Here is a 23,211-nt window from a genome sequence, read left to right on the forward strand (position 1 = left end):
TCATTTAAATATTAATTTGGGGGTATCAACATTTGGTACATCGTTTCCTGACATTCAGGAGTGCACGGCATCCATTTATAATCTCATACAAGTAAAAGGAATGTCCATGGCTGCTTGTTAATAGGCGTATTTGAAAGGTCATGCAATGGAGACGGTGATGTTAAAGTAAATGTACTCTAGTCATTTCTTAACTGTTTTCTTCACTTTTTTCTGATGGCACTTTAGTTTGCACGAGCGTTTCTGCTGTTCCTTTTTTTATACACAGACCCATTATTGGAATCAATGGGCTTACCAATGGGAATCTCCCATCTGGCAAAGGAATAACAAGTAGTTGAGGGTGCAGGAGAGGTGGTCTGTTCCCGTCTGTTAAATTTTGATTTGGTAGATGGATTAATGCAAGTTGAAGCTCCTATTCTCAAAAGGACTTAGACAGCGACAAGACAGCATCTCAAAGTCCAACAAGAAAGGAGGCACTGCTAGACCTGGTTCTTGGGAATGAGGTGGGCCAAGTGGATTAAGTATCAGTAGGAGAGCATTTAGGGGATAGTGATCATTGTATCATAAGGTTTAGACTGACTACGGAAAAGGAGAAAGAGCAATCCAGCGTAAGAATAATTAACTGGGGAAAGGCCAACTTCAACGGGGTAAGAATGGAGCTGGGCCGAATAAATTGAGTCAAAAGCTTGCAGGAAATCCAGTAGATGAACAATGGGCAAACTTCAAAGAAGAGATAGTTCAGGCACAGTCAAGGTATGTTCCCTTGAAGGGGAAAAGTAGGGGAAACAAATCCAGAGCTCCCTGGATGACAAAAGAGGTAGAGATTAAGATAAAGAAGAAAAAGTGTGCTTATGACAGATGCCAGGTAGAAAACACTATTGAGAACCAGGCTGAATATAGAAGGTCCAGAGGGGAAGTGAGAGAGCACGAGAAGAGACTGGCAGCTAGCATTAAAGGAAATCCCAAAGTTTTCTATAGATATATAAATAGTAAAACAGTGGTAAAAGGAGGAGTGGGCCGATTAGGGACCAGAAAGAGGATTTACCCATGGAGGCAGAGGGCACAGCTGAGGTATTAAATGAATACGTTGCATCTGTCTATACCAAGGAAGAAGATGCAACCCAGGCAATGTTGGAAGAGGAGGTAAGTCAGACACTAGAGGGGTTTAAAATTGATTAAGAGGAAGTATTAGATAGGCTGTTTGTAATTAAAGTGGATAAAGCACAAGGACCGGATGAGATGCATCCAAGGATACTGAGGGAAGTGAGGGTGGAAATCACAGAGGCACTGGCCATAATTTTTCAGTCTTCCTTTGACTTGGGGGTGGTGCCAGAGGACAGGAGAATTGCAAACGTTGCAACCTTGTTCAAAAAAGGGTGTAAAGAGAAGCCCAGCAACTACAGGCCAGTCACTTTAACTTCAGTGGTGGGAAAACTTCTAGAAAAAATAGTTTGGGACAAAATCAATAGTCACATGGACAAATGTGAATTAATTAAGGAAAGACAGCATGGATTTCTTAAGGGAAAATCATGTTTAACTAACTTGCTGGAGCTTTTTGAGGAGGTAACAAAGAGGGTTGATAAGGGCAATGCTGTTGATGTGGTGTACATGGACTTTCAAAAGGTGTTTGATACAGTGCCACACAACAGACTTGTGAGCAAACTTGTAGCTCATGGAATAAAAGGGACGTTAGCAACATGGATACAAAATTGGCTGAGTGACAGGAAACAAAGAGTAGTGGTAAATGGATGTTTTTCGGGCTGGAGGAAGATTTGTAGCTGAGCTCCCCAGGGATCAGTGTTGGAACCCTTGATTTTCCTGATATATATGTTAATGACCTAGAACTTGGTGCACAGGGCACAATTTCAAAGTTTGCAGATGATACGAAACTTGGAAGCATTGTGAACTGTGAGGAGGATAGTGCAGGACTTCAAAAGGACATAGACAAGTTGGTATACTGGGCAGATCAGGTGGCACATGAAGTTCAGTGAAGAGAAATGTGAAGTGATTCATTTTGGGTCGGAAGAACATGGAGAGAAAATACAGAATAAGGGTACAATTCTAAAGGGGGTGCAGGAGCAGAGGGACCTACGTGTATATGTGCATAAGTCTTTGAAGGTGGCAGGACAGGTTGCGAGAGCAGTTAATAAAGCATGCAGTATCCTGGGTTTTATTAATAGGGGAATAGAGTACAAGAGCAAGGAAGTTATGTTGAACTTGTATAAGACACTAGGTCGGCCTCAGTTGGAGTATGGCGTCCAATTCTGGGCGCCGCACCTCTGGAAAGACATGAGGGCATTGGACAGAGTACAGAAAAGATTCACGAGAATGGTTCCAGGGATGAGGAATTTCAGTTATGAAGATAGATTGGAGAAATTAGGACTGTTTTCCTTGGAGAAGAGAAGGCTGAGAGGTGATTTGATAGAGGTATTCAAATCTTGAGGGGTCGGGAGTTGAGTGGCCCCGGCAGAACCCAAACTGAGCACCACTGAACAGGTTATTGCTGAGCAAATGCCGCTTGACAGCATTGTTGATGACAACTTCCACTTTACTGACAATCGTGAGTAGACTAATGGGGCAGTAATTGGCCGAGTTGGATTTGTCCTGCTTTTTGTGTACAGGACATAGCTGGGCAATTTTCCACATTGCCGGGTGTTGCAGGTGTACTGGAACAGCTTGGCTAGGGGCGCAGCAAGTTTTGGAGCACATGTCTTCAGTACTATTGCCAGAGTGTTGTCAGGACCCAAAGCCTTTGCAGTATCCAGTATCTTCAGTCGATTATTGATATCACGTGGAGTGGATCAAATTGGCTGAAGACTGGCATCTGTGATGCTGGGGACTTCCACTCGGCACTTCTGGTTGAAGATTGTTGCAAATGCTTCAGCCTGATCTTTTGCACTGATGTACTAGGCTCCCCCATCATTGAGGATGGGGTGTTTGTGGAGCAAATTCCTCCAGTTAGTTGGTTAATTGTCCATCAACATTCACGACTGGATGTGGCAGGACTGCAGAACTTAGATCTGATCCGTTGGTTGTGGAATTGCTTAGCTCCGTCTATCGCATGTTGTTTACGCTGTTTGGCATGCAAGTAGTCTTGGGTTGTAGTTTCACCAGGCTGACACCTCATTTTGAGGAATGCCTGGTGCTGCTCCTGGCATGTCCTCCTGCACTCTTCATTGAACCAGGGTTGATAGTAACGGCAGAGTGGGGGATATGTCGAGCCAAGAGGTTACAGATTGTGGTTGAGTACAATTCTGCTGCTGCTGATGGCCCACAGCGCCTCATGGATGCCCAGTTTTGCGTTGCTAGATCTGTTCGAAATCTATCCCATTTAGCATGGTAATAGTGCCACACAACACCACACAACACGATGGAGGGTATCCTCAATGTGAAGACGGGACTTCGTCTCCACAAGGACTGTGCGGTGATCACTCCTACCGAGACTGTCATGGACTGATGCATCTGCGACAGGCAGATTGGTGAGGACGAGGTCAAGTATGTTTTTCCCTCTTGTTGATTCCCTCACCACCTGCCGCATACCCAGTCTAGCAGCTATGTCCTTTAGATCTCGGCCAGCTCGGTCAGCAATGGTGCCACCAGGCCACTCCAGGTGATGGACTTTGAAGTCCCCCACCCAGAGTACATTCTGCATCCTTGCCACCCTCAGTGCTTCTTCCAAGTGGTGTTCAACATGGAAGAGTACTGATTCATCAGCTGAGGTGGGGGGTGGGGCAAGGTACGTGGTAATCAGTAGGAGGTTTCCTTGCCCATGTTTGACCAGATGCCATGAGACTTCATGGAGCCTGGAGTTGATGTTGAGGACTCCTAGGGCAACTCCCTCCTGATTGTATACCACTATGCTGCCCCCTCTGCCGGGTCTGTCCTGCAGGTGGGACAGGACATACCCGGGGATGGTAATGGGTGTCTGGGGCATTGCAAGGTATGATTCCGTGAGTATGACTATGTCAGGCTGCTGCTTGACTAGTCTGTGGGGCAGCTCTTCCAACTTTGGCACAAACTCCCAGATGTTAATAAGGAGGACTTTGCAGGGTCGACAGGGCTTGGTTTGCCATTGTCGTTTCCATTGCCTAGGTTGATGCTGGGTGGTCCATCTGGTTTCATTCCTTATTGACATTACAGCGGTTTGATACAACTGAGTGCCTTGCTAGGCCATTTCAGAGGGCATTTAAGAGTCAACCACATTGCTGTGGGTCTGGAGTCACATGTAGGCCAGACCAGGTAAGGATTTCCCTCTCTAAAGGACATGAGTGAACCAGATGGGTTTTTACGACAATCAGCGAATATTACTTGCCACTTACCAGCCTAATCCTGAATGATGTCCAGGTCTTGCACAGACTGCTTCAGTATTTAAGGAGTCACGAATGATACTGAATATTGTGCAATCATCAGCAAACATCCCTAATTCTGACCTTATGATGGAGGGAGGATCATTGATGAAGCAGCTGAAGTGTAATGACAGAATGAAGTGGCACTGAAGACAGCACTCCTCACCACTACTACTCCAACAGCTTTTAATCAGGAAAAGCTGGATTGTTCTGTCTTGCCTGCAGACTCATACCAGCACCTTGAGTTCCCTTGCCCTTCATTTTCAACCTTTGTTTTTTAGTCACCATCTCTTCAGTCTTGGAAAACACTGCCAATGGGTTGGAATGCTTTCTGAATTTTTCCTAAATTGCAGAGGATTTGTTCCATTATTCTGATATTTCCCTTTAATTGTCTTTGTTCCTTTAAATTTCATCCAAACACAATTTTCCACTTTCTCTGCAAGTCTGAATTTGCACTGGAAACTATGATAATGAGCTAGCCATGGAATACTGGGTGCAAACAGTACACTTCCATTTAAGTCAATTTTACGCTTATTTCAAATTGCACCCATATTGAAAAATCTGTGATCAGGGAAACTATGAAATGGAAGGGAAGAGTAAATGTGAAAGGCTGAGATGGGTGGGAATTGGAAGAAAAAAATGACTTGCATTTATATAGCACCTTTGATGACCTTAGGAAGTCTCAAAGTGCTTTACAGCCAACAATGTACTTTTGAATTGCAGTCACCATCGTATATAGGAAACACAGCAGCCAGTTTGCGCACAGCAAACTCCCGCAAACAACTGTGATAATGACTAAATAATATGATGTTTTTTCCATGATACTGTTTGAGGGAGAAGTATTGACTAGAACACCAGGGAAAACTCTCCTCCTCTTCTTTGAAATAGTGCCATGGGATCTTTTACATCCACCAAGAATGTTTCAGGGTGGACAGATTGAACAAAGTGTTCCACACTTGCTATAAAAAGGCAGGCTTACCTGGCACCCATGCAGATTCCAAATGGTGGAAGTGAGTAGAATTGAAAGAGGTTTTCAGGGTGAGAACAAGTTCATTCATGGTGATGAATGGACTTCCTTTCAAGAATGAAGAAGTGGAGAGTCCAGAGAGTATTCTCATTCAGAGAAAGAAGTGTACAGGATGTGCACATCCATGGTGAAAAGGAGATGATTGGGGATGGAGAACGTGAAATCACGAATGGATTATGAGGAATTGGAAAAGTCAGCTGTAGGTACATCAGAGTTGGCTGAGGGATGGTGGGGGTGTGTGTGTGTGTGTGTCCGCATGCGTGTGTGTGTGTGTGTGTGTGTGCGTACGTGGAGACAAGATAAAACTAGTTTAATGGGACTGGCGCAGACTAAAACAATTAGTCTGGTCTGTGCATTTTATGGAGAAGCAGGAAATCAATCTTGTACAGTTGGGGAAACTAAGAGGTCGGAGACAAGAATGCTGAAGGAAATTAGATCACTGAGTCTGGGAATTGATAGTTCAATGCTCGACAGTTGGAAATAGAATGAGGAATCAGATAGTTGGCTTGCAGCTTGTTCAAAGATTGTTTTGCCATACAATAACAGTGCCCCTTTATCATCAGATTTAATGATAATGACATCATGGTTGGAACTGAAAGAACAGTGAAGTACAAGTCCAGGGGAAGAAAAGAGCAACTGGTATTCCCAATGAAAAGATCAAAAGAGGCCATTCAGAAAGGTTGCAGTATGATTAAGAAGACAGGTGACTCGAAGTGAAAAAAGGGTGTTTCCAGTCCAAAAAGGCAGCAAGGAAACAAAAACATCAGAAAAAGAGCTCAGCATTATGTTGAACTTGGAGCTCGCTGAGGTTGGGCATAAGGGGAATGAAACCAAGACCCTTGTTGAGATCAGATCATCCAGGGTCAGAATGTGAAACATCACAGAAGATGGTAAAGACCTAGCTAGGAAGAAGAATGGACCGAAAGATAGGCTTAGAATAAAGTGAAGGGGAAGAGAGAGTAGGAATTAGCTGGTATGAATTAGCTGGTATTTTAAGAATTGCTTGAGCTTTCAATTTTTGCTGTTTGAAAGGAAAAAAAATCTTTTATTAAAGTGACAGATTAGACCAAGAATGATGTGGAACTAAGGATCATGACAGCTGTGCTATAGATAAGAACATAAGAAATAGGAACAGGAGTAGGCCATTTGGCCCCTCAAGCCTGCTCCAACATTCAATAAGATCATGGCTGATCTGATTCCTGCACGCCCCCATAACTCTTTACTCCCTCTGTCTTACTCAGCCTTGAATATATTCAATGACCCAGCCCTCCACTGCTCTCTGGGGAAGAGAAATCCAAAGATTAACAACCCTCAGAGAGAAATTCCTCCTCATTCCCATCTTAAAGGGGAGATCCCTTATTTTGAAACTGTGTCCACCTAGTTCTAGATTCCTCACAAGGAGAAACATCTTCTCAGCATCCACCCTGTCAAGTCCCCTCAGGATCTTATATATTTCAATAAGATCACCTCCCATTCTTCTAAACCCCAATGAGTTTAGGCCCAACCTGCTCAACCTTTCCTCATAAGACAACCTCTTCATCCCAGAAATCAGCCTAGTGAACCTTCTCTGAACTGCTTCCAATGCAAAGTATATCCCTTCTTTAGTAAGGAGATCAAAACTGTATGCAGTAGTCCAACCCCCTTGCAATAAATGCCAACATTCCATTTGCCTTCCTAATTACTTGCTGTATCTGCATGCTAACTTTTTGTGATTCATGTACAAGGACATCCAAATCCCTTGAACCACAGCATTCTGCAGTCTCTCTCCATGTAAATAATATTCAGCTTTTCTACTCTTCCTGCCAAAGTGGGAAACCTCACATTTTCCCACATTATACTCCATCTACCTCACATTTTCCCACATTATACTCCATCTGCCAAATATTTGCCCACTCACTTAACCTATCAATACCTCTTTGAGACACTTTGGCTGGGATTTTATCCCGGCGACAGGGGTCTCGATCTCCAGCAAAAACGTCATCCAGAACCCCATGTTGCCCGTTCTGTGGGAGGCCCGCCGACTCAAGTGCCAGCTAGCCACTTAACTGGAGAGCAGCAGGCCTTCCACGGGATCAAGAACCCTGGTGGCGGACGTCCTGCCCTCTGAGAGCTGCCGGCGGAACACCCACCCGAGGCCCAGGAGTGGCACTGGACAAAGGCCGCAGGGTGGGAGGGGTCTTGTGGGGTGGGGGGTGTGGGGGGGTGGGGGTCAGCAGCAAGGACAATAGGTTGGCTGTCAGCGGGCCCCCCCAGCCCTCACTTGCCGATGCCGGGTCCCTCATTTAGGCATCAAGTGCCTTTTAATGAGGGACCCCACTTCCCCGCCGCCACAGCCAGCTAGCAACCCGTACAGTTTTTCTTGCCATCCGGTCAATGCGGTGACAGCCCCACCCGCCACTGGGCTAGGTGCGGCGGTGGCGGTATGAGACCCTTAAGTGGGCATTAAGGGTAGGTGGCGGGGTCCCCCCCACACCATTCCACCCAATTATATGCTCTCCCTGCCTCCAAACCTACCACGGGTGAGGGCATAAAATTCTCCCTTTGTGTCCTCACAACTTGCTTTCCTACCTGCCTTTGTATCATCTGCAAATTTGGCTACAATGCACTCAGTCCCTTCATCCAAGTCATTAAAATACATCATAACAGTTGAGGCCCCAGCACCAATCCCTGTGACACTCCACTAGTTACAGTTTGCTAACTTGAAAATGCCCCATTTATTCTGACTCGCACTGAGCAGATCGGCTGCTTTTGCTGACAATGCGACCACTAGGTGGTGCAGTACTGGCACATGCGCAAATGCAGCCTCATCCACTGAAACGTCACAGTCTGTGATATCTCAGGCAGCTGCCAGTGATAAAGATGGCACTGCTCAATTTGTCACAAAATAACAAATTAAACCCAAATCCCCTCAATGGCTGCGATCGCTGCCTACATCCCACCCTTAATAGTACTCCATTCCCTCCTGCCATCGTGCTTTTCTTCGCCACTCCCTCCTGTGCCCGTCTCCTCGCCGCTTGCTCCCTGCCTCACCGCTGCCTTCCCTCAGCCACTCACTCCCAGCCTTGCTGCTTCCCCACTTCGGCTGCTCATTCCTCGCCTTGCCACTTCGGCTGCTTGCTCTCCCCATCCCCACACCCCCGGCCACCATCTCCAGGCCTCGCCGCTTCCCTCCTCTCGGCCACTCGCTCCTGCATTGCCCCGTCACCTCTTGGCCGCTTGCTCCCCGCCTTGCTACTTCAGCGGCTCGTTCTCTGCCCCCTTACCGCTTCTTCGGCCGGCATGGAGCGATCAGCTGAGGGGGGACGCGATGAGGCCGGGAGCGAGCGGCCGAAGGGCGGGACCAAGTGGCTAGGTGGTGGGTGGCAAGGCAGGCAGCCGAGGGGGGAAGCAGTGAGGGCAGGAGTGAGTGGCTGAAAGAATGTCATGGCGAGGCGGGGAGCGAGCAGCGAGGGGGGAAGTAGCAAGGGCGGGAGAGAGTGGCTGAGGGAAGGCAGCGGCAGGCGGGATGGAGTGAGAAATTTAAAGCGGCGACTGAAGCGGGGATGGTGGGAGGGAACGGGGTACTGCTAGGTGGAATGAAGCCAGCGATCGCAGCTATTGAGGTGTGAGGATGTCATTGTGCGGTGATGTCAGCACGCACGTGTGCATTAATACTGGCAAGCTGGTAAATGTTCGCATACACTGACGACGTCCGCGATTGCTCTGCGCATGCTCTGCGTTGTCAGGAGTCACTGTGGAGCAGATAGATCACAAGATCATAGACCACTATGCACGGTACAGAGATTGAACAGCAGAAAGCAGTGGTCAGAGGAACATTAAATATCAATGTTAACTCTGATAATCGATGGATCTCAAAAAAAGGGATGAAATTTCAGTTGGAATTGTCTTGCTTATCGAGAGGATATCCAAAAGATAAATGAGTGCACACTTAAATGGTAAGATGGGCAGTCTGTTCTTTGGTTGTATAGCTCATGATGGAATGTGGATGTAACTGCATCATTAAATTAATTTTAAATCATTAAGGGCTCATCAACTATTATGCATTTGAATAATAATTCTGAATTTGCATGCAAGCAAAACTATAATCCTGAGGTTATGATAAAAGCAATCATACTCAGAAGACATGCGCATATTTCAAAACAATAAAGTTGTACGCTTTGACTCAAGACTCTTATATACTATAGGTCAATGAAAGAGTTAACACTTATCTAAAAGGAATAGGTGAATGGAACCCAATTCTTTGCCCTTCAGACTGCCCTGCTGGATGAATGCCAAGTTGCAGGGGGGAATGTAAACATACCCAGCAATTTTTTAGCCTCTGCTTTCTTGGATTTCATTTTCTGAGCTCGTTTCAGCATTAGTTGTGCAGTGTGAGCATCCTTAAAGCCCCTATCAGTAACAAGAACAAAAAGGTAAATACCTGAAGATAATGCAATTTCCTAGAAAGAGTTCACACTAAGTTTGACTTAAGTAAGAAATTCAAGTGAGATCAATTACATTTACCTTAAAGACCATAAACACATAGAACAAAACAGTTTATAGCTATTTCAAAATATTATATAAGTTTATAGAACACTATAATTTTCCTGCTGTAAATATGCAATAAATCTTGTTTGAAATACTATAGAAAACCAATGTGATATTGAAAAGCAATTATGGGGTGTTCAAAATGCGAAAGTAACTTAACAAATGCTTCATTTTTACTGAGTTAAATTGGGAGTTTTGAGGAGAGTGATTCTTTCTGATAAATGTGGTAGTTAAGTACTAAGCAAGAAGTTTTACTTACTTTACCGTTATTCAATTAGTGGAAAAACCAATTTCATAAATTAAGCTGTGCTTACCATTCTAGAGAGATTTGTTCTTCTTTCTCTGATCTGAAGCATTGCTTACTGCAAGATGTCGTCTCAGAGAACCTTGACACAGTTCTGCTATATGACCAAATAACAGGAAAACAATTTCTATTTTTGACATTGTTAAAGGAGCATTTCTGTTCAACAGATACCGTACATTAAAATAATAGGCAGAAATGTGCTTCAACTGAGAAGAGTGAGTTTGGGGGAAGAGGGGTGAGACTCTGAGGGGCAAAGTTCAAATTATTTATTAATGCTATTTGAATGCTGAAGAGTGATACTATCTTGAATCATACGTGTTACTTTGTGTTTACACCCAATTCAGCATCAAGGTCAAAGGTTAACTTTACCAATCTCAACACAGATCTTAAAGCCAACCTTTTATGTTTCTTACTGGACGAGAATGAAGCTGGCTGATATTCAGAGCCTGCTTACTGCCAGTGACGCCTGAAACACTTTTGACTGGTATGCTCAACACGTTAGCTTTAATCCACTCACAGAATCATGGTAATTACAGGAGGTTATTAAGTCCATTGTATCTGTGCTACTGCTAGCTCGACATTTGGAACTATCGGGCCAATATTAGGGGAACAACCCAGTGGAACATGTCAGCCAGTTCCTCTTCACTGTGTCAGATGGGCAGTCATGATTTTGAGGCACTAACCTCATTTAAATCGGGCCGGCGAGCTGTGAGAGGCCAAATAGACACCCAAATGCAGCTCACTGAATTAAGGCTAGCCAGTATCAGGTCGCCCCAACTCCCCTCCAAGGTAACGGGGCGGGTGGAGGGAGGGAAGATTTGCATTTGCAAATGATGGGGGGGGGAGGGTTGGTCCCGGTGGGTCCCGGTAACCCAGATTATTTCTGCGGTGTCCAGAGGAGCATTCCTGCTCCTACAGCGCCCACAGAAACGATCAGAGCATGCAAGGCGCCGCTCCCACCCTTTCCAACCAAAAATAGGAATGCAGGTTCCTACGATTCCAATTTGTATACTGAAATGTGCCTACTGCTGAAACAGGCAGGCGCTTCAGGTGCCCTTTCAAAATGGATCCGGCCTCTTTCTTTCTTAGTGTTACTGGGGCAGTAAGGCTTCCAACACCACTTCGAGGCCGTATTTTCCAGTTCACACCAGATTAAACAAACCATAATCAGTCTCATCTGCTCTATTACCAATTCTCTGTTTCTTCCCTGCCTGTTTTTTTTTAATGGAACTATAGAAAAAATACAGCACAGAAGGAGGCCATTCAGCTCATCGTGTCTGTGCCAGCCGGAAAACAAAACTAGCCGCCCAATCTAAATCCCACCTTCCAGCACTTGGTCTATAGCCTTGCAGGTTACAGCACTTCAGGTGCATGTCCAGGTATCTTTTAAAAGAATTCAGGGTGGTGGAGGCAGAAACCTCTGGGTGAGAAAGTTTTTCCTCATGTCCCCTCTAACCCTTCTACCAATCGCCTTAGATCTGTGCCCCCTGGTAATTGACCTCTCTGCTAGGGGAAACAGGTCCTTCCTGTCTACTCTATCTAGGCCCCTCATAACTTTGTATACCTCAATTAAGTCACCCCTCAGCCTCCTCTGTTCTAAGGAAAACAACCCTAGTCTGTCCAATCTTTATATTATCCCTCTTCAAATATTTACATAATTCCATTTTAAATTAGGTTATAGCCTTGCCTCAATAGCCACTTGTGGCAAAGCATTCCACATTCTAAAATAAACTGTAATTTCATGCACCAAATTAATGCACCATGTCAAATACACAAACTGTCAAATCATGTGGTGAAGGTGTTCTTTTTTGTTCTTATCTGAAACAAAAGCAAGACCCCCCCCTCCCCCCCCCCCACCACCCGGCAGCTGTATCAGGTCATCCCAGATGCAGTATTATTCGTATTTTATCCATCCTAATATTGCAACCAAATGATCTATCTCATGTTCATGGACATTTTTGTATAATACTTTATTTCAGGTCCACCAAACCTATACCAGGAAGACTGGACAATGTACCGTATAGGCAACCAGCATAACAGGATGAAAAAAAAATCAGTATGCTACTTTGTTAGATCACTGTCGCTAAATTTTATAACAAAAGCATTTCTGCGGTACAGTTAAACAAATGAGCTAATACGGTTACACTGCCAAGAATAATGTGCAATATAACATTTGAAGATCTGAGTTCGGAGAATCACCATTAAGTTCCCGGATGCAAGGAAAATAAACTGATAAAAATTATTCAAGAGTACACTAGATAATTCACAGCTCAGCAATATGAATGGTCAGCTTATTGAGTAAAAACTGTGTATGTTGAAACTCGTCAGTAAAAGTCAGAATTCAATAAAACCAATGAGAAAAAGATTCACTCAGAAAATAAAGGGAAAAGAAGTATGATCTGCTGTCACAAGCACTCAATCCTTTCAATTAATGCTGTGTCTGTTGTTCTTCTGTCAAAAAATACCAACTGTACAGTTGAATAGATTCCTATAAGACAGTATACATGAACATGATCATAAGTTATTATCTGATAATTCTACTACCATGTTCAAGGTGAATTAAGTTTTAAATATCTACTCTTGATAGGAAAAAAAACACTGACACAGAGGGCCTGACTTTAACTCATTCAAAACCCATTCAGTTACAAAGTTAAAATTGGGCCACAGTGTATCCTTACAACAAAACACACTTCAACATAGTTCGATATTTAGTCAGTTTCTACCTGGGAGAGTGCAGAATACTGGTAGTTGCTGGTGAATAGGACGGAGATCCAAATTTTTCAGCAGTATTGATATCATCACCATGCCATGCTTGTTGCAGGTGCCTTGGTAAACCAAATGAATCAGTGGTATTACGAACAGGAGTCTGGAAAACATTTATAATACAGCTTGGTATTCAGGAAATAATAATGATATACTACAGGTGTGCTTCAACAAATTATTATATATTCATTCTTTCTGGAAAAAAAATAATTTAACAGGTTGGTAAGTAGAGATCAATGAAAAGTGCTGTTTCGAAACTTGTCAAATTGCTGCATAATTCACTTTTGCACACTTGGCTCACTATCAGGAAATTTTCTATTGCTATTTTTCTATTTCTATCCTAACTGTTCACAATATCACACAATCATTCTGGACAAGGAAGACCATTCAGTTTAACTTAACTATTCAAAGAGATACCTAAACTCTCCCATTGCAGCATTCAATTGTGTTTTAAATATTCCAGACTTTTCACTTCCACAATTCCATCCAGATCGCTCTTTGCTTGAAGAATAATTTCCTGATATCAGGCCTAAATTTATAATTTCCCGTTTGAACCAGCGCTCCCCTACCCTTCTCTCTCAATTAAATTTAAAGTAATATTCCAGATTTACCTTTTGCACACCCTTAATTATTTTGTATACCCAAGAACCATTTTAAGAAGCAAAAAAAAAACACAGCATTCACAGGCAAAGGTCCAGATAAGCAGCTTCTTATTATCACTTTTTTTTTCCTGCAGACTGAAAATGTTTCTTCTTTAAAATAGACCAATAAACTTTTTTTTTAAAAAAAGATTCCTCTCTATGGAATGGGAAGTTGCCATTTTTCTGTTAGGAGGATTTCAATCACTTGCATACTATTCTCGATTCTCAACTAATTTTCTTTTCTGAACTTTTTATTTGATGTACAAATTGCCAATTGTGAGAAAAGTGCAATGGAGAAATTTGGTCGCAGAGAAGCTGGAAAGGAAAAATGAAGTCAATGACAATTATACCACAAAATGGGCTAATAAAAATCTGGATGCTAATTACTGCATTCAAGAGAGTTTAAACTGACTTACAGAATCACCATCAGTGTCAGTGCCACTCTAGATGGGAAAATCCAGCCGGCAAAGGATTGCAATAAAAATCAGAACACAAAATACTAAAAAAGGCAAAACCATCAGCAATCCTGATGCGTAAGAAAACCTCTTAGTAATGAAGAAACTGTGAGCTGGTAAATCTTTATTGACTTTCTAGTATTTGCTGGTAATAGTATCTTCTGAGCATGTTGCCAGGCCAATATTTTGTAAGTTACATTCCACCCTCACTACAGCACTATGGGTGAAATTCCAAGCCCATTGCCAGGTGGTGTGATCTGAAAAGAAGCTATTGAGAGGACTGGAAACAGTGTTTCTAGGAATTCTCTCAGTTTTCAATTTGTTCACCAGCACCATTTCACCAACAACTGGATATGATTCTTACTACTAGCCTTTTTTTCCTCCCAAAATTAAACCATTTCTGGTTTAAAATATCAAATGCGTAAAGACATACAAAAAGTGTGATAACTACTAATGTTTCCCTTCATATGGATAAATTCAACCAACCCTTCAACACCCCTGTATGGCAGATATCAGAATGGAAAATGCAAAGGATAAGCAGACAGATAAATCAAATTGCTGCTGATTAAGATGTTTGAATGAACGCAAAGTTTTGGTTTATCACAACTCTTCAAATTGTTATCCAAGTCTGTCTGAAACTTTGCTTCTGTCATTTTTTATAAAATCAAACCACATTTTTATTCATTTTTTTCAAATCTTGTGCCAAATTTACAGCTGTAGCACATCACTTATTTGCCATTGCAGTGTAAAGGACTGAAAGACAAAATAAATGAACAAATTTATTTAAGCAAATGGAAGAAAAGCAACATGACAAATTTCATCGGTTTCTGGTGGCTGGTGTCAGGGCATTCTGAAGTAATCATCTGTTACATCCCTGTATTTCTTGTTTCATCACCCTAACGTCATGTTCTATTAAAGTTCTGTGAAATCAGAAATGGAACTAACAGGTTTCTTTAACACAGCACATTACCTTTAGTTGCTGGTAATGGTTTAAATTCGAGAGAGTTTGGGGAGAAGTTTCAGGATCCAGCATTATCCAGTCTTTGCCTAAGGTGGCCTAAGTGAAGAAGTAGATTTTTCAGATAAGATTCAGTAAAGTGACTGAAAGAACAAATCAAATAATCACACCTAAGATATCAGAGACACTGGTAATGAAGCAGGCTTGTTCACATGGACTTCATAGCATGCCAAAATCTTTTTTTAGGATGCCAGTGTTAACCTGACAGAGATGCTTTTATTGATAAATTGAATGTCTATTATAAAGTGCTTTTGGCACTAGTAGGACTACGCATCCTTCAAAATGTTTTTGGCTTTGCTTATTTTGCCAAACACAACAATGCTATCTGCAGGTTCTTTTTTTTAAAAAAGAAATTCAATGTTCTTCTCCCAATAGAATTTCATTTTCAAGTGAAATTTATAGCTTGGTTTCCTTCGCAAAGCTGACTAATTACTGTTGGCAAAAAATTCTGGTGGTAATTTTTGCATCCACAAACAGTCTAACATAACATCTAAGTTGATCAGTAGTGTCATTCTAAGTAGTGTGATTTTTTAAAGCATGTCTTGCCCAATAATTTCACTAATTGAAGTGTCTGTTTGTAAGACAGAAGAAATTGAAATGGGGGAAATTGGTGTTTTTCTTAAAACTCTAGGGCCTCCAATTTGCCCACAGGCTAGAAGTTGCTAATACAACTTACACTCTGTATAAAACAGCGAAGGCACAAAATTCCCATTTTTGGTGCTACCCAACAATGGACATGAATCACTTCTTGTAGTGCTTCCTCCAAAATACGATTTCCCTATTCTCTTGGGCACTGTGTGATCTAAAACAGTATGCAGATAAAATCTAATCACTCCAAAAGACTGCTCCTAAGATTTTGTTAAAGAATGAAAATAGTTTCAAAAAATAGATTTATATTTCCACTTATTTGTTGCCTTTGATCACTTCTGCACAATTAAAGCTTTTCTTTCATTTTATAATCAATGAAACAGGCAACAAAAAACTAAAAGTGAAACTATTTCCATCCCGTATATATTATTCTTTCAGGAGGTGTGGCTGTCAGGGAATACTAATTTGACTGGTTGATAGCAGTTGCAGCTAAATTTAAGACTGTTTTGTTCTTGTATCACTTTTGTTCCAGAAAATGAGAACTCTTTTTAACAAACACAGCTGATAATTAAGTTGTGCATTATTACATAAACACTTGTTGACACAGTAATATTGTATAGCATAATTTTCAAAATTATTTGCATGTAAGCAATTTAAAATACGAATGCATAAAAAGGTAAGGGTTTCTTCTATTACATCACGATATAGTAATTATTTTAAAAAGTAACTGCTAGCTCTGAGGAACACATACTTTGATGTTTATTTACCTCATCAAATGTAAATTCAGTCAAATTAACTTCTTCAAAGACATCCTCTTCCTCAGTTTGAACGGCTGCTAAAGCATGAGACAACTTCTTCCGTAGGAGACAGCCTCGCCAATGTGCCTAAATAAATCCACAATGTATTTAATTTTTAAATAAATATCAAAGTGCTGAAAGCTAAGTAATGAGAAAACAAAGGAATGACAGCATTTACACTGAGCTGAATGTTGAATGATCCATTTTGCAGCATATTTATACATTCATTTCTAGATAAAAATGAGCAAATAACTGTATTTATAAAATGCTCTGAGGACTCCCCCCCCACCCCCTTTCTGTAAACTGAATGAAATATGGTAATTCCACTACCGCAGCCCTAAATATATTAGTTACTGTACAATACCTTCAAGATTCATTACAGTTGACAGCAAAAATATGAACAAAGCACAAAATAGCTAGGGTAAATCTATACAACTGGCTTCAGGGGAGCATAGAGGCAGTAGGCCATTCATCCCATTGAGCTTGCTCCATCATTCAATTAGATCATGGCTGATCATCTACCTCAACGCCACTTTCCTGCGCAATCCCCATATCCCCTGATGCCATTAGTATCCAGATATCTATCGATTTCTGTCTTGAACTTGCTCAATGATTGAGCTTCCACAGCTCTCTGGGGGAGAGAATTCCAAACATTCACCACCCTCTGAGTGAAGAAATTCCTCCTCATCTCAGTCTTAAATGGCCAACCACATACTCTGAGACCATGTCCCCTGTTTCTAAACTCACCGGCCAGGGGAAACATCCAACTACATCCACCCTGTCATGCCCTGTAAGAATTTTCTAAGTTTCAATGGGATCACCTCTCATTCTTCAAAACTCGAGAGAATACAGGCCCAGTTTCCTCAATCTCTCCTCTTAAGACTATCCCGCTATACCACGGATTAGTCTAGTGAAGCTTCGTTGCACTCCCTCCATGGCAAGTAAATCCTTCCTTAGATAAGGAGACTAAAACTGTATACAATACTCCAGGTGCAGTCTCACCAAGCCTCTATACAATTGCAGCAAGACTTCTTTACTCCCGTGCTCAAAACCCCTGGCGATGAAGGCCAACATACCATTTGCCTTCCTAACTGATTGCTGCACCTGCATGCTAGCTTTTAGTGACTCATGAACAAGGATACCCAGGTCCCTTTGGACATCAACACTTCCCAACCTCTCACCATTTAAGAAATACTCTGGCTTTCTGTTTTTTCTACAGAAGTGGATAACTTCACACTTATTCGCATTATATTTCATCTGCCATGTTCTTGCCCATTCACTTAGCCTGTCCAAGCCCCCTTGAAGCCTCCCTGCATCCTCTTCACAACTTACATTTCTACCTAGTTTTCTGTCATCAGCAAATTTGGAAATATTGCATTTGGTCCCCACATCCAAATCATTTGTATAGATTGTGAACAGTTGTGGCCCCAGCACTGATCCTTGCGATATCCCACTAGTAACAGCCTGTCATCCAGAGAATGATCCATTTATTCCTACTCTCTGTTTACCTCTCAATTGTGAATCCACACCAGTATATTACCCCCAATCCCATGTGCTCTAATTTTGTTTAATAACCTCCTGTATGGAACCTTATCAAAGGCTTTCTGAAAATCCAAATACACCACATCTACTGGTTCTCCTTTATCTATGTTACAAGTAACATCCTCAAAAAACTCCAACAGGTTTATCAAACATGATTTCCCTCTCAAAAATGCATGTTGACTCTGCCCAATCAGATCATTATTTTCTAAGTGTCTAGTTATCACATTCTTTATAATAGTTTCTAACATTTTCCCTGCTACTGATGTCAAACAGGTCTGTAGTCCCCTGTTTTCTCTCTCTCTCCTTTCTTAAATAGTGGGGTTACATTTGCTACATTCCAGTCTGCAGGAACCCTTTCAGAATCTATAGAATTTTGAAAGATAACCACCATGCATCCACTATCTCTATAGCCACCTCCTTCAACACTCTGGGATGTAGCTCATCTGGTCCAAGGGATTTATCAACCTTCAATTCAATTAATTTTTCCGATTACCACCTCTTTATTAATACTAAGTTCTTTCAGTTCCTCATTTTCACAATCCCTTGGTTCCCTAATATTTCTGGGAGATTTTCTGTATCTTGCTCCGTGAAGATCTCATGTACCAAAAATATGAAAAACAAAATGAATATGTTCTTGGGAAGCCCTTTCTTTTTCCATGCTCCATGTGCAATAAGTGGAAACAGACATTTTATAACAGGAACATAAGAACAGAAGGCCATTCAGTCTCTTGGGCCTGCTCCACCATTCAATTAGATCATGACTGATCGGCATCTCAAATGCATTTTCCCGCCTTTGCTCCATTATGAACAGCTTAAGTGTGAACGACAGACAAGTGGTGCACAGCAGTGAAAGGTATTTTCAAAATATTCTCCTCACAAAGCAAAAACATATATGACCAGAAGGAGCTGAGATATGCAAGGGTTTGGTATGATGAATAGAGGCATGGGGACAGATAGCTATAACTGCTAATCCGAGTCACAACTGATGAGAAAAAAGCATCAGCTCTATGGCAGCTGTTATGGTATTCCAAATGAAATTATGCTAGGCATGAAACTTTCCAGTGAACATGAAGAAACAGCACACAAAGATGTAATTTAGCTCAAACTGGACAACCTCACTCAGGAGATTAATGAAGATGGTTAGTGTAGAAAACAGAAATGTCACCCGTGAACACGAGAAGTATTGCGTTGTTCTTCAGTTTGGTACATTGGGACACTGTAGACAGAGCTCTGACTTCTAAAGTTTGAAAAAGTTGGAGAGTTTTGATGCACCCTCTTGCTTACTTACCCTCTATTACAGCCTATTGCTTCTTTAAAGCTGCAAGGCCTCTGATTGTCGATCCAGCTTCGAAAGCCCGCTCACTATCCTTATTTGGATGGTGAGCCATCTCCAATTAAGGGGTTCCCCCATGAAAATCACAATGAATGACTGTTTCCCCCTGGGAATGGGCTCGGGACCCGAAAACAGTCCCGACTTCCGTTTCCCGCACCCCAGGAAGAAAATCCAGCCCCAGGTGTGTCCAGAAATTGGAAAAATGCTGAAATCACCCACACTGCACATAATGTTCACAAAAATAAAATGCAATATAAACAGGATATAAAGGAAAACTATCTGCTGTTTAATTTTATCTTTTGTCTTTCAATTGGATACCTCATTTCTTCAATACTGTCTAATAGAAATGCAATGGAAAATTTCACTTCATTAACTAGAAACGTGACATTTTAAATGTTCACTTTAATCAAGTTCCAACTGCTTGGAATTGTTAAGAAAACACAGATGTTTCAGTTCCACAGTAACACTTCCATAAATAAATGATTAGCTGAGGTTACACACTGGTATTTGCCAGAAGTGTGGCAGGATAGACTTTCCATTTGCTTGAATGAATGACCTACTACTGACCTCAAAGTTTCTGGGGTCAGCCTCGTATATATTTCTTTGGGAGCTCACCACTGGAGGGGTGAGGATGGCTAAAAATGGCTGCTGCAGGAGTTGGACGACTCCAGTAACTTTAATCAGAATACAGCTTTGCAGTTTATAAAGTTTTGCTGGCTCCAATAAAATGGCAAATTTTGCAGATGTAGAACTTCTAATTAATTGCCTCTCATTTTACTGATGCTTTGTCATTGGGCACTGGAATTCTTCCTGGTGTTGGGCCTCTCTGAGCAACACTGGAAACTTGTTATATACAGGTATTCCTAATGTTCAGCATTGCCAAGATGAAAATGATAGAAAAAGCAATGCATGATGTCACTCTGTCATTACATGTCATTTAAACACCTCCATCCTTTTGGTGGATATTATTAGTGTCCACTGTTTCTTTCCCAGTGAAACGTAAGATGAGTGCAAAATGGGAAGAAATCTGGTGTAACAGGTTCCCACATCCCCCCATCCAGTTGTCCAATGCTGCCCATTGCTTTCAAAATTTCATACAAATTGTTTCAAAATTGTACAATTCTGCTATGTGTGCAATACACTGGAAAACACAATTATGAATGTGTTACCAAGATTACATCAACAGCACAGAAACAGGCCATTTGACCCAACTAGTCATAGAGGAATACAGCACTGAAACAGGCCCTTCGGCCCACCGAGTCTGTGCTGACCAACAACCACCCATTTATACTAATCCTACATTAATCCCATATCCCCTACCACATCCCCACTATTCTCCTACCACCTACCTACAATTTACAATGGACAGTTTATCTATCAACCTGTAAGTCTTTGGCTGTGGGAGGAAACCGGGGCACCCAGCGGAAACCCACGTGGTCACAGGGAGAACTTGCAAACTCCGCACAGGCAGTACCCAGAACCGAACCTGGGTCGCTGGAGCTGTGAGAATGTGGTGCTAACCACTGCGTCGCCCATAGTCTGGGATATTTATATCCACTTGAGTCTCCTCCCATTCCATTTGCCACATTTCAGCCTTTCTGCATATCTTTCTCGTCCCTTTTCACTCATGTACTCAACTAGTTTCCTGTTAAAAACAACAAGGGAGTGAAAATGAATTGTGGCACTATAAAGGCACATCTTTCTTCCCCGGGTGTCGGCACCAATATTGGCGCATGCAGCTGCATCCCCTGGCTGTGCCCAACCACGCTGAAGTGGCGGTATCCTGGCAGCCCATCAGTCAATTGAGCTGTGTGATGCCAGGATTTCAAATTTGGACAGCACAAGTCCTGACAATGCCAGAGTTGTCCACTCCAAAAAAAAGCATGGAACAGTAAGATGGGCCCTGCAGTAGCATTATTTAAAGGGCCAAGCACCTTGATTGCAGGGATGTTAACGTTTTAAAACTTTTTCCATTTGAAAGTGTCTGAAAGAATTTTGGAGTGCTTTTGGAGGTGCTTTGGTACATTTGTCAGAGAGTATTGCCGCACCCTCACAAGGACAGCAGAGGAGTAGGTGACCCGTCCACACAATGACTGCAACAGGTATGGGGCAGCAGTGCCTGTGCCTTTGGGACTGCAGCAAGACATGGAGATGGAGCAGAGGCTATGGAGAGGGAATGCTCTGCGCCATCCCCTCTACCAAGTTGGATCTCGAATCCTCTATGTTCAGTGACACTGACAGGAGGCTACCTGGCACGCAAGGCACTGCACCCAGGATCTCCTATATGCTGCACCATCGAGGTCCTCACCTGAGTCCTCTGCAGCAGTACTCGTATGCCACCTCATCCTCATCAGCTGGCAAATGAACCGTCCTTTCACCATGGTCTGGTTGCAGCCAAGTTGTGTCTGGTGACTCACCATGTGCTGATCCCAACTCTTTGCCAGCCTCCAAAGCAAGTGCAGTGCCAGTATCTGAGTTGGTGGCTGCGAGTGTCAGATCAAGTGACAAAGCCTCTTCATCAATGTTGCACTATTGCTCTCTCTCCTCCTGGGGCTTATGTGGCTGGACAGACAGCAATTCTTGGTTGACTGAAAGCTCACCATACCAGATAGCAGGGTGAGGGTGTGCTGGGAACTGAGCAGTGTTATAAGGCAGGAAAGATGCCATCATCCTCAATGTTCTCAGTGACGCTGGATGTTGCGGGCACCATCGCAGCCGGCATCTTAATGCTGAGAGCCATCTCCTCTGTAGGGCTCAGGAAATGCAGGTATCCTTGTCCCCCACTCGCCCTGCTCTACTTCTTCTACTGTGTACCATCTTGTTCTGCAAGAGAGAGGGCAGAATGTCAGTTGTTGTATGGCACTGTTTGGGTGATGTGCCTGCCATAACTGAATAACTGGAGAAAAGTGGAGGCAGTGAGAGGTGGGTGTGAGGCTGGCAGCATTGGTTGGTGTGTGAGGGTGAGGTGCCGTAGGGGTGAGTGATGGGGGCGTGATGCATTGAGCAGGGTGACAGGTTGGCGGTGTGATGGATATGAGATGTCATGCACGGATGCATTCACTGACGGTGACCACCCTTGGTTTCCGACCTCCAGTTGACCTTCCTGGCCACCTGCTTACACTCCCCTCTGAGGGCAGTCCTTGAGCGTCTCCTGGATCCCGAGACTATGGCATCTCTCCTCCTGCCTACCTACACCACCAGTGCTTCCAGCTTTGCATCCAACAGTCTGCATACTTCTGTCTGCCCTGGTGCTCCGTTTAGAAGAATTTCCATTGCAGTAATTGTTTTTGTGCAGCATCCCTTTAAGAGATAGGCTGCCTTTAAAAAGAGCAGGCTGCCTATACTATGTAATATGCAAACAAAGCTGCCAGGGCCACCTGCTGTGTGCAGAGCATACTGGCAGTGCTGAGAAGAGAGCAACACTGCAGACTCAGGAACTTGCACCAAAATCATTCAGATGAAGTAGGTAGATGAATTTTGTGTCTTAACCACCTTGATCTGAACGGGCGTCAGCACTCCACGAATTGCGGTCTCTGCCCCCAAAAATTGTGGCGAATATATTTTGCGCCTCTAAGCTATTGACTTCAATCATTCTTGTGGCAGTGCGTTCCACATTCTAACCACTATGAGTAAAGAAATTTCTCCTTATTTCCCGATTGGATTTATTGGTAACTATCTTGTATTTTTGGTCCGTAGTTTTGGATTCTCCCACAAGTAGAAACATTAGGCCAGATTTTCGAACCCCTGCTAAGAGCAGGAAAGGCTGCAAATGCAATTTGAATATCGTGTTCTCAGAGGTCTTTTTAAAAATTCGTTTCATGAGATGTCGGCATCACTGGCAAGACCAGCATTTGTTCACCATTCCTAATTGCC

General features: G+C 42.8%; 1 protein-coding gene across 4 annotated transcripts in view; it reads right to left on the bottom strand.

Moving 5' to 3' along the window:
• lrriq1 (leucine-rich repeats and IQ motif containing 1) overlaps window positions 1-23,211 on the bottom strand; it is a 213,534-nt gene that overhangs the window by 67,826 nt on the left and 122,497 nt on the right. For 3 of the 4 annotated variants that reach the window (XM_068050442.1, XM_068050441.1, XM_068050439.1), the window contains 5 exons: window positions 16,434-16,550; window positions 15,031-15,117; window positions 12,925-13,067; window positions 10,212-10,298; window positions 9,671-9,759 (listed from right to left, as the gene is read on the bottom strand). In XM_068050442.1, coding sequence (XP_067906543.1) covers window positions 9,671-9,759; window positions 10,212-10,298; window positions 12,925-13,067; window positions 15,031-15,117; window positions 16,434-16,550 — 523 coding nt within the window. The remainder of the gene's footprint in view (window positions 1-9,670; window positions 9,760-10,211; window positions 10,299-12,924; window positions 13,068-15,030; window positions 15,118-16,433; window positions 16,551-23,211) is intronic. The other variant, XM_068050440.1, reaches the window with a different exon arrangement.

The sequence above is a fragment of the Heterodontus francisci genome, chromosome 18 (genome assembly GCF_036365525.1).
Source record: "Heterodontus francisci isolate sHetFra1 chromosome 18, sHetFra1.hap1, whole genome shotgun sequence".
In the NCBI taxonomy this organism is placed as follows: domain Eukaryota; kingdom Metazoa; phylum Chordata; class Chondrichthyes; order Heterodontiformes; family Heterodontidae; genus Heterodontus; species Heterodontus francisci.